General features: G+C 36.2%; 1 protein-coding gene across 2 annotated transcripts in view; it reads left to right on the top strand.

Moving 5' to 3' along the window:
* Positions 1–382: 382 nt before the first annotated feature.
* PPARGC1A (PPARG coactivator 1 alpha) overlaps positions 383–11,949 on the top strand; it is a 40,848-nt gene continuing 29,281 nt past the window's right edge. Inside the window, exons 1-5 of one of the 2 annotated variants that reach the window (XM_030760063.2) lie at positions 383–577; positions 2,414–2,536; positions 3,390–3,594; positions 7,687–7,732; positions 7,842–7,915. In XM_030760063.2, coding sequence (XP_030615923.2) covers positions 530–577; positions 2,414–2,536; positions 3,390–3,594; positions 7,687–7,732; positions 7,842–7,915 — 496 coding nt within the window. In that variant the 5' untranslated portion in view covers positions 383–529. The remainder of the gene's footprint in view (positions 578–2,413; positions 2,537–3,389; positions 3,595–7,686; positions 7,733–7,841; positions 7,916–11,949) is intronic. The other variant, XM_089911717.1, reaches the window with a different exon arrangement.

The following is an 11,949-nucleotide window of genomic DNA, read 5'->3' as shown; positions in this document are numbered from 1 at the left end:
ATAATTAAAATGCTCTCAAGCCCTGAGATTCTCTAAATCTTCTCTTTTAGTTAAGGAAACAAGACATAAATATACGGAAAATGACTGTGAACAAGACAGAATCGTATTTAGCAGTGTTAACACCGACACAATAAATAGCTAAATTGGACAGCTCAACAATCAGAGATTGGTACACTAAAGGTATTAATTGATTGTGTGATTCAGACCAAAAGGGATTTGGAATTTAAGGAAGACGTGATCTTGTGTTCTGGCACGGATGTTCCAAATTTCATGTATCACATACTCATTTGGGTAAACACATTCAGCCTATGCTGATTAATAGATTACTCAACTCCCAATGTGAACTAACTCATGACTTCCTCTGTTTTACTGTTTTTTGCAGAAGATAGATGAAGAGAATGAGGCAAACTTGCTAGCAGTCCTCACAGAGACACTGGACAGTCTCCCTGTGGATGAAGACGGATTACCCTCATTTGATGCACTGACAGATGGAGATGTGACCACCGAGAATGAGGCTAGTCCTTCCTCCATGCCTGATGGCACCCCTCCGCCTCAGGAGACAGAAGAGCCGTCTCTGGTAAGAACCCTTCCTACTGTTGAACAGGAATTGGAGTTTGCCTCTGGCTACCCGCTGCGTGGGTATGATGTAGTAACAATAAGGTTTGGATTTTTCATTTAGACTGATGCCAAAATAATCCCCAGGCACACTCGGAGTTGCAAATTCTGTGATTCTGTGTTGAAAAATGTTGATTATCTACAGTCTTCATGTCGTCTCACTGCAGTTTTTTAAAACTACCTTTTGTAGGTTTTTTATATCTTAGTATTATTGATGTTTGTGGTTAGAAACTTAGAAAATATAGACAACTAAAGAGAATAGACAAAAAATTCACCTGTAATTTCAAATAATCTCTAGTATCAAAAATTATTGAAATCTCTTGTTTTAAGATATATCATGAACATGTTCATGAATTTTAAATAGATGCATAATTTTGAATGGTTGCATAGTATTTTATTGTTTGGAGATGAACTAATTTATTAGGCAATCCCTTATGGTGGGGATATTTAGTCTTTTTCCTGGTTTTTTTTCACCATCATAAATTGTATGATAATTGACGTATTTGTAGTTTTATTCTCATGCATATTATTTCAGAAATAGAAGGTAGATCAAAGAGTATGCAGTATTTCAAGGCTTTGGATCCATAATTCTTATGAAGACTTGAAAATAATAGCACATTTGCCACCTAAGTTACCTAAATTTATGGTAGGCAATGAAGAGTAGATTTATTGGCAATGAAGAGTGAATTTTCTTTTCAGTGCAGTACTCGACTAGGATTTTATTAGTTCTAGGACACAGCTTACCTTCTCAGCTATGGTAGCCATTTGTCATTTGCCATAAATCTGATGTAAAAGCATGCAATGTAAATTATGGAATGCCATCCTGCAAACTTTAATAGTGTGCTTTGGCCTGCCGTTTAGGTGTTGTTTCTCTCCCGTCTCTAAGTTTCTGTATGTTAAAAGCATTCCATGTAAACCTATGGAGACCCTACTTATACGCCTTTGCAGTTTGAGATTTCTGGTTTAGAGGAGAATATCTCATAAGCAGTGGTAACATATGTATTCCCCAATTTTTCCATGTGCCAGTGTCATTGGCTTTGCTGCCTAAGACTCTGATTTCTTTACGTGGATACCCAATGATTTTCATCCACACGGTGGTTTCAGTTGGGAGGGGCTGTTGACTCGGAGTCATACTACATAACCCATCAGGGAGGTCCTGGAAGGCCAGCAAGTCAAATGAAGAGAAAGACGTCAAAAGAGAGGAAATGCTTCGCCTAAGACAGAACCCAGATCTCTTGATCTACAGGCCAGGGCTCTACCTACTTAAAAATTCTTTTTAGTGAAAGCCACTCTTTTATCCGAAATATTATTTGAATCAGTAGTGTTTTACACTTGATTGTGAAACATGATTCAAAACATCACAGAATCTTTTCTTTATTGCCCCTTGATTCATTTGGGTTATTGAGGGGGAAATGTACACCCCACCCCACCCCCACCCCCAAATCCCCTAGTCTTCATTTAGTAAAGCAGCTTTTCTCACCTCATAGGTATTTGGAAATCCTTTTAGGAAGATTCTTCTGGCTTACTTTATCTAAAAGAAAAATTAAGGTAGATACTACTAAGTCTCAAATGTAGGAGAAGGTAACACTTTTTCAGTTTGTAGTGTAATGCCAAACTTTTTCTTACTTTTTAAAAATGTTTCCTTAGTGCTGTTGTGCTAAGGTGTGCTATGATTAGAGTGAATTCATTTTTGTAATTAAAATTAATTAATTTTAAGTTTAAAATTTCAACAGCTTATTCTAACGCTGAAAAGATGCCTAACGTTTCTTGCTTTCTCTCTTCCTTGATATGTTTCCAGCTTAAGAAGCTCTTACTGGCACCAGCCAACACTCAGCTAAGTTATAATGAATGCAGTGGCCTCAGTACCCACAACCATGCAAACCATAATCACAGGATCAGAACAAACCCTGCAGTTGTTAAGGTACAAATGTAAAGTTTTTTTAATACAGGAGGGGAAGTCACAAGGGACTTTGGCTTAAAGCTATAAAATAAACAATAGGTTTCTATGTGTTAATTCAGCTGGAATCCTGCAGCGGCTTCCTAATGGTGAAACAGATTCCGAAATGGGTTTCCAAAAGCAATACTCTAGCTATTTTAAACTAGGAAGAGTTCATCAACGCTTTGTCTTTGGACGATTGAAATGACAGTTCTTACTTCTTGCCTACTTTATTAATACATGCAGCAGCGTGGGCAAATAAAATTCGCTGATAGCCCAGTATCATCTATGAGTGACTTTAAGATGCTGGATTGCCATTTTGCCAGCTGTCTAACCTGAGAAAGATTGCTCTGGAATCACCACAAAAGATCTATCTCTGCCATTAATTGCATGGAATGCTGGAATGACATAATTCGGTTAGCGGGCTGTATTAAACAATGTTTGTCTTGCCATTCACTGTGAGTGAAAACGGAGCGTTAAGGGGTACTTAAGAGAATTGTGAGTACTGGGCTCTGGCAATCAGTGGCAAATTAAGGTTTAAACAGGCTTTTTTTTTTTTTACTCACAGTAAAGGCTCTGTAAGGTCTTGTTAGTTACATGTTGCTGAGTAGGAACACTGAAATGTAGGAGAAATGAAATAAAAAGCTGCATAAATGTCATTTAGGAATTTTAAATGTAATTTTCTTTCCTTGTTCTGCAAACAATTATTCACAGCTCATAGATCTAGTACACTTAGACTGAACACTTCATTGAAAATCTCATCTCTTCAGAAAACCTATATCCATTCTGATAAGGTTCAGTTCACCAATTTTAGCTTTCTTTATGCCTTGTTTTTAAGACCGAGAATTCATGGAGCAATAAAGCGAAGAGCATTTGTCAACAGCAAAAGCCACAAAGGCGTCCCTGCTCGGAGCTTCTCAAGTATCTGACCACAAATGATGACCCTCCTCACACCAAACCCACAGAGAACCGGAACAGCAGCAGAGACAAATGCACCTCCAAAAAGAAGGTCCACACACAATCTCAGTCACAACATTTACAAGGTAGGCTGTGGACCCAAACACAAGCTGCTGGTGAGGGCACAGAGGGCAGGGCAAGCCTACACTGGGCTGAGGATACCCAACCTTCGGGCTTCTGTTCCATCGGTGTCTCTCTCGAAAGAGAACTCAGCACTTTATGATAACTGGGGGGAAAAAAAATCCTTCCTTGGACACAGGTTGAACATACCCTATTTAGCTGAAATGCAGCCTAATTCACAATCACCAGAAGGCACCTGAAATGTTAGCCGGGTGGGGAGCCAGGGGTGGTGTAGAGGGAATTGCAACATCCGATGAGGTTTGTAGGAATCTCTGAATTGCTGAGATAACTGAAGTTCTGAGCAAGCTGGGCTAGCCAATTCATGAAAGAGCTTTTATTTTTTCCCTTCCAATAATGGGGAAAAAAATGAGGCACTGTTGATTTGCTTGCTGTCTATCCCTTATGAAATAGTAACTAGTATTTATGCAGTCTCTCATTTATCATGTGCATTCTTCTTGTTTTAGACTATGTGGTATACTCACAAATTTTATTTTGTAAATAAGGATTTGGAAGTTCCTGGATATTTTAAAAATTTGCTTTCTATTTAAAAAATATAAGCTTATATTACACTAAACATCTGGGGTGATTTTTATTGTCCCCGTACGTTACTAGAAGGCTGATACTTCTGAGGCAGATCAGGGTGATTTGGGGAAGGTCTGTCTTAGCAAAGATAAATTTTCTTTCTTTCTTTCCTTTGTTTGTTTCTTTCTTTCTTTGTTTGTTTCTTTCTTTCTTTCTTCCTTTCTTTCTTCCTTCCTTCCTTCCTTCCTTTCTTTCTTTCTTTCTTTGTCTTCCTTCAAAGTATTCTAATTGTAGAGGCCCAACGAGAGCCTATAGAAAGTTGCCGTTGCTTTAAAATATTTAACTTCCACATTATCTGTACCTCTGACTTTGTAGTGGAAGTAGACACATTCTAAAATAGCAGTTATAAACATCCACCTCTTTTTTTTTTCCCTTTTGTTTCCCCAATTCCCCTTCCAGCTGCAGAGTGGTAGCCCCTGATCCCTGTTTTGAACCATGATTATTTCATACAGGTATGCTGTTGCTGCTGCTTTTAATACATCTTTTCTTTTCCAGTGTTTTGAATTTCCCTCTCTCATCCCTACCTCACCATAAACCCGGGATTTTCATATTCCTTTAATATTTTTAATTGGCTCTCAATTAGATTTTCCCTGGTGGATATCTCAAAAATCACTGTCCATCCCTTTTTGTCAGTTCAAGGAAATATATTTATCAAAATGGGCCACAGTCTCTCAGTTTGCTGCACCCTGATTGGCCTCTCACATGCATGTGCTGGAACAGTTTTCTCAGTGCAGAACCAGACATGCTGTGGGATTCTAGTGGGTGACCTGAAATGAAGAATTCACTGGGCTGCTCCCCACATGGTCCTGGTCATATGTTCATTTTCTGGAGCTGAATTTGAAGCCCCAAACTTGCTGGAACCCTGTAGTCAGTAAACATAGTCCAGCAGCACATGTTTTAAAGTGGGGGGATTTTTGTCTTTTTTTTTTTTTTTTTTAATTTTACTTGGTCCTTTTGGATTTTGAGGGTTTATTAATTTTGTCTATCCATGTACCACTAAATATTATTGTAATCTGTTACAGACCATGGCAGTGAAGAACTAAATTGGCCTATGAAGGACATACACTTTAGATAAAACCTGCTGTATGTAGTTTTTTTTTTTTAAGGTATATATCTGTGGTGGGGCATCAGAAGTATATCCCAGAATAGAACAAAGCTTGTTAAACAACAACAACCAAAAAAACAAAAAATTCCTGTAGTTACTAGAGGTCTAAAAGAAAATAAACATGCAAACATGGCTGGCTGTTAATAACCAACAGGAAATAAATGCTGAGTTTCAGGGATTATTTAAATTATTATTCAAAATTCTAATGTAGAAAATATATGAACAATTAGAAACAATAACTAAGAGGATTTTCTGAGGTTACCTTATTGAACATATTGTCATTTTTTTGCACGGAGCTTCACGTGTGCTCTCTGTACCATTGTAGGGTCCAGTTCTTTTCACTTCCCTGGGATAATGGTCTGGACTTTGGCGATTGTATGGTCCCATTTATTCATTTATTGATTCATTCATCAAAGATATCAGTCATTCATCAAAGATATCATGATCTTCATGAAAAAGATTCATTCCTGCCCTCAAGGATCTTAGAGCCTCTGGTCTACCAGTCATTGGAACAGTGTGGATTAAACTTCCAGTAAACCAAATCAAAACTCCTCTAGTGGTAGTTTTTGTGAACGTGGAATTATTTTGGGATTAGATTCTGGATGTGCTTTGAAGCTGTACCCTTCCTGTGACCCTCATTTTCTGTTTGCATTTTGTCCCACGAAATATGACCACTGCCTGTTCCTTTCCTTCCATTGCCATAGGCCTTACTTTTACCCAACGATCAGAATTTGGGGGATTTTCCTTTGAGCATTCCAGATAGGCTACCCCACACCTTGAAAACTGGAATTTCAGTGACTGATTTTCAATGTACATTATTTTGTGACATAGCACATATTCATACCTGGTGATATTTTGTATAGAACCTGTGTGTGTTATCTTAATTATTAGTTGAGCACCATAGAAGTTGGTAAAGTTCCTTCATAAGTGTCTTCTTTTTGAAAGGCTCATTATGTCAGACATATTAAAAGTTAATGTCAAATCAGTTCATTTATTGGCATATCTGAAAAAGCCAATCAGTCAATGTACCTAATTTGCACAAGACAGCATGAGCTTCATAATTCTGGATGCATATTGGATAGATGATAAACCATTCAATTGTTTAAAAACGAAATCTAAATCTACAAATTAAATACTATGTAAATACTACTTGTATATGTAAATACTATTTGTCCAAGTAAAGTACCTAATTTCAACCTAATTTGGACATAAATAGTATTTTCACATTTCAAAGAGCCTTAATTACTGGTGTTGATTAATTTCCTTTAATATCTATTGATGCAATTCCTTTTGATAATAGGGGAAAGAAAACATATTCAGGGCCCAACTCTGCCAGTAACTAGTTTTATGGCCCTGGAAATATCATGCAGCATCTTAGGTCTCAGGTTTTTCATCCATAAAATAAGAAAGTTTATACTAAAGACCTTTTTGGTTTCAAGTCCATGATTTTCATTACATAAATGACTACCTCTTGACCTTTTGAAAGTAGTTATCTTAGTGAGAAAAAATTGACAAAATCTACATACATATAAAAATATCTTTATAGATAAGCATATATATACATAATATGTGGACGTATATCCCAAGTACGTTTCTCATCATGTTTTCCCCTCCTTCTGTTCAAAAGACAAGACTGCCAAGGAGAAGCAATTGAAATTTTGGAGTGAGAAGAAGATTCTTACTCCACCCTTCATAACTGGGAAATGCCTCCTGTAGGAGGGTAAGATTTAGGAAGCAGAAAAAGAAGTAGATGAGCTCTCTTTGCAAGTCTATAGGTCTCTCAACTGATAAACAGTAGTTTTCCTTTAGTTGTCTATCAGATTTGGGGATCTGAAGGCCTTTTAAACTATCTGGGTCAGTGTCCACAATTTGCCATAATCTCTCACTTAATTTTCAGTGAATAGAATAGTTCTTGAGTGAGCTTTGGCCTCATAGAAATAACCTATTCTCAGGGCTAGATATAAAATTATACATTTTAGGAGAAAAATCAGCTGAATATTCATAACGTTCTGTCGTCTTGTAGTTACTCTGCTGTTTTCTTGCCTAAACAAACCGTGTACTATATTCCAAATTAAAATAGAAAACATTATTTCTCTCTGATGGTCTGATGCAAATTCTGTATCCTTAACAGGGATGCTACATTTTGGGGAAAATTCTGTTTTCGTATGTGTTTTCAACTGATAGTTTACTGATGCAAATGTTGTTTGGAATTTGTTTTAGCGTAATGGACTGTTGTCTGAGTTTGATCCAATATTCAGGGACTTCCTTACTTTAGCTTTCCAGTTTCCAGTTCCCAACTTGACTTGTAGAAAGAAAACAAATCTGAAAAACTCTCAATATTTCATAATTAGTTTCCTTTTTTTTCCTTTAGCCAAACCAACAACTTTATCTCTTCCTCTGACCCCAGAGTCACCAAAGTAAGTATTATGAAACGTAACCATTTTCAGAAAGGGAAGGGGGTTCTAATACATTTGGCTACAGCAACTCCATTTCAGTTTGTTTTTATAAATGTGCCATATCTTCCAGTGACCCCAAGGGTTCCCCATTTGAGAACAAGACTATTGAACGAACCTTAAGTGTGGAACTCTCTGGAACTGCAGGTAAGCCTTACATTTCACTTGAATCTTTTTGTGTGGGTGAGTCTGTATGTGAAATATATATTAGAGTATATTCTCTATGTGATTAGTGAAATTCACAGAGTACAAACAACATTGGATAAGAAGTTATCTATAAATATTTTCAGTTGTTTATTTTTTTAGGAGGAGACATTTATTGTGTGTCACACCTGGGCCAGACCCTCTGATATATATCATTGATTTGGATCCACAAATAAACCTATTTCCGATTAAGACACTAAAACTTGAGTAGGAGGAGAAATTAACATTTATTGGTCTTCCACTCAATAGATATGCCAAACGTATATGTGGTTTTAGCTAATTTCATAATGACCTCATGAAGATGGTGGTAGTATTTTTCATTTTTAAGATGAGAAAATAAGGTTCAGAGATGTTAAGTAACTTGCCCAAGATTGCAGAGCTAGAAAACAAAGAGCAAAGGTTTGAACTCAGGTTTACTAATTATCAATACTTCACATGAAATATTTTCTTAATCACCATTGTACTCAACAGTGTAATGCTCTCCTATATGTGTTACCATTTTTATATCTTTCCAGTAAAGGAAAAAAATGAAAATATGTCCATTCACCAAAACAAAATGTTCTTATATATTTTAAACAAGAGCAATTTCCTTCACCGTTTGGACTTCTTAATTTATTTGGCCAGTCTTACTTCACATTCTGAAGAGGAAGAAGCTTTAAAAACTTGAACTAACCCCTGAGAAACTTACAAATCCAGAGTTCCTAGGCAGACTTCTGAGTTGGCTGCAAATGGTGCCTTTGCAGTAAGTGCCTAGGTTTAGGCACTTGAACCCCACCAGAAAGTGAATATGAGGATGTCTGTACAAGAAGTTCCTAGGCTTTGGCCATTGCTGATAAGGGTAAAGGAACAGTAAGTTAAACAAATGCTTTCAACCAGAACTATGGTGCCTACACACACCGTGGACACTGTTACTAAGTTTAATTTCACCCTTTGAGTTTGCTAAATTACTTCCTTATGAAAGGTCTATTGCATGATTTGGTCAAGCAGTAGAGCAGTTAATTTCATGGTATTTATATATATTTTATATGTGCGTATACAAGTATAAATATATCATTATATAATAATACATGTACACACATGTATTCACATATAAAGAATATATATAACATCATTTCTTAAATAAATTACAATTACACATGTGATCATAAGTAACTTTTGTGTGCGTGTATTATGTGCAGTAGAGGCCTTCTCGTCCGACCAATGAGTGAGTATTTGGTGGTTTTATCTAAAAAGTTGATTGAAGTGTACACAGTTTAATCATTTTACTTTTGCTTAAAACATACAAATTACACATTCAAATATAAAATTTTTGGTATAAGGCAGAGAGACCTTTGCACTGAACTTAAATGTACTAACTAGGGATCCATTCATCTTTCTGGCACAAACTTCACTAATAATGCATCAAAGATGGTATTCACGTTTCGTTTCTTGCGTTTTGAAGGAAAATAATTAAGGGTATTTGTGTGGTAGTCTGAGTGCAGAATCATTCTAGGTTTTTATGATTTTTTTAACATAAATCATAATCATAATTCCTTATGTTTTCCCCATACCATCCACCTACAACTAAGTTGACAGCCCTTCTTTTAGTAATATACCTTTATCGGGTCTTTTAATAGAAAAAACTTTTCTTACTGATATTTCATTCAGTTATATAATATTTTATTATCTGACATAATTTCAGTCACCAGTACAATGGACATTAGTGGATTTGGGAAAATACATTACCTTGGCTATAGTAACAACCAGCTGAAAGGAATCTATTAACTAGGAGTGTTTAGGATGGCTGTAGGTGTAAGTTGCTTTGGTTTAGAGAGGTTTGAGAAAGCTTCCACTGTACATACTGATACCAAGCTTTCCATTAAAGAAATCTTTTTTTAATTTTTCTCTGATTATAAATAATATAAGCTTACTATAAAAAATGTCAAAAATACAAACTAGTGGAAAAATTGTGTATAGTTCTAAATTGTTTTCTATGGATATTTTTACATCTGTGATCATTTTGTATATACATAATTTTGCATTCTGATTTTTCAGTTAACATTTTAATAAGGAAGTTTTATATCATCACAGACCCTTTATTATCAGGCTTTTTCTTAGTGTGCCGTATAACATTAGTTTGAGTAGGTGCATCAAAATGTATCAAAATTTAATTATACTTCTTTGTTACACATTTAGGTTGTTTTAAAGTGTTACCATTTTGAAATAGCACTGCAGTGGAAATCTTTGTTCATAAATTTTTTAAATCTTATTTTTCTCAAAATGAATTACTAGTAGTTATTAATACGAATATAAGGTTATAAATATCTTGGGGGCTTCTGATACATATTGCCCCATTGCTTTCCAAAAGAGATCTTTCCACTTATAGTCCTGTTATCACTATGTGGATATATTTGCTTTATTACATCCTTGCTAGCATTGGGTATCTTCGTTTTTAAAATATTTTGCTCATTTATGTGTATAACATCATTTAAATTGCATTCCTTGTACTCATAAGATTATGGTGTTACAAAAAAGCACTTATTTTTATTTTCTTCTTGTCAGAAGTTTTATTATTTCTCTTACTGACCTAATTTTAAATAATTTAGTTATACATTTGAAAGGTTAGTAGGCTACACTGTTGAGAATTTATAGAAGATACTTTTTAAAAAAATACTTAGCATCCTAAAAATATATACAGTGGATTTATTTCTGTTGGTGAACCAGAATTCATCTTACTAGTTTAAACCCCTTTTTATTAGTGCTTTGAAAGATTATTGAGTACAATGGAAATCAATTTACCAACATATATAACATATATAATACCTGCTCTATGCTTGCAACACTGTAGATCTTGGGGAATATTTATCAAGCATAAGACATAGAGACTGGGCTTCCCTGGTGGCGCAGTGGTTGAGAGTCCACCTGCCGATGCAGGGGACACAGGTTCGTGCCCCGGCCCGGGAAGATCCCACATGCCGTGGAGCAGCTAGACCCGTGAGCCATGGCCGCTGAGCCTGTGCGCCCGGAGCCTGTGCTCCGCAACGGGAGAGGCCACAACAGTGAGAGGCCCGCATACCGCAAAAAAAAAAAAAAAAAAAAAGACATAGAGACTAATCCATGCAAACCATGCATGGACTATTGTACTTGGCTCATAGTAGGTGCTAAATAAATATTCTTGTTTTTAAGATGTGGGCTTATAGTCAGTTGGGAAAATAACACATATTGTCCAAGTAGCATGAAGGGAAAATATTATTTACTGTTTATAATGTTTTGCTACTTTCAAAAGAAGGTGGGCCCAGAGGTTGTTTTTCATTTGTTGAGCATGGTGGTAATGAGTGCAGATACACATTACACAAGCTGATGTATGGCCAAATTGCATTACATGCAAGAAGGGAATTCGAGCTACAGGAAAATCAAGGGATGAAGAAGAACTTGGAGGCTGTAGAAGGTGGCTAGAAGGAGAAGTTTGAAACCTGCTCGGAGGATGGTATAGGGAGGAGGAGATTGGGGGAGAAGAGGGTTTTTTTTTTTGATAAAGCTATTGTGTGTTTGAAGTGCTAGACAATGTGTAATGTTCATGACCTCCATCCCCACTAAACGTCTTCAGTAAAATTTGTTGTGTAGTAGCGTTTGGAGGATATGACAAACGCTGATTGTGCCTCAGGAGAATCACCAAAGGGAGAAAATAAGCTTTCATAGGGAACCCTGTAACATGGCTTCAAGTTAAATACCATGATTGTGCAAAAGATTGAAAAGAATTGTAGAGACAGTTCAGGACTGAAGGAAGCATTAAGGCAATACCATTAGGCAGTGAGTGACAGAGTTGATCTGTGGAAAGGAGTTTGGAGGAAATTGAGCTCTCCACTGACTTGGGGTGCCTTAAGGGAGAAAAATATTTGCATCTGAATTTTAAGTGTGTGGGTGGAAAGGAGAGAAGATATTGATGGAGCAGAAGATACTGTATTGTAAATTGAAACATAAAATTGCCAGTATTCAAC

The sequence above is a fragment of the Delphinapterus leucas genome, chromosome 5, assembly GCF_059928025.1.
Source record: "Delphinapterus leucas isolate spDelLeu-1000000601 "Yukka" chromosome 5, BTC_Dleu_Yukka2, whole genome shotgun sequence".
NCBI classification, from domain to species: Eukaryota; Metazoa; Chordata; class Mammalia; order Artiodactyla; family Monodontidae; genus Delphinapterus; species Delphinapterus leucas.
Note: the sequence above shows the minus strand (reverse complement) of the source record. Positions and strands in the feature narration are given on the sequence as shown.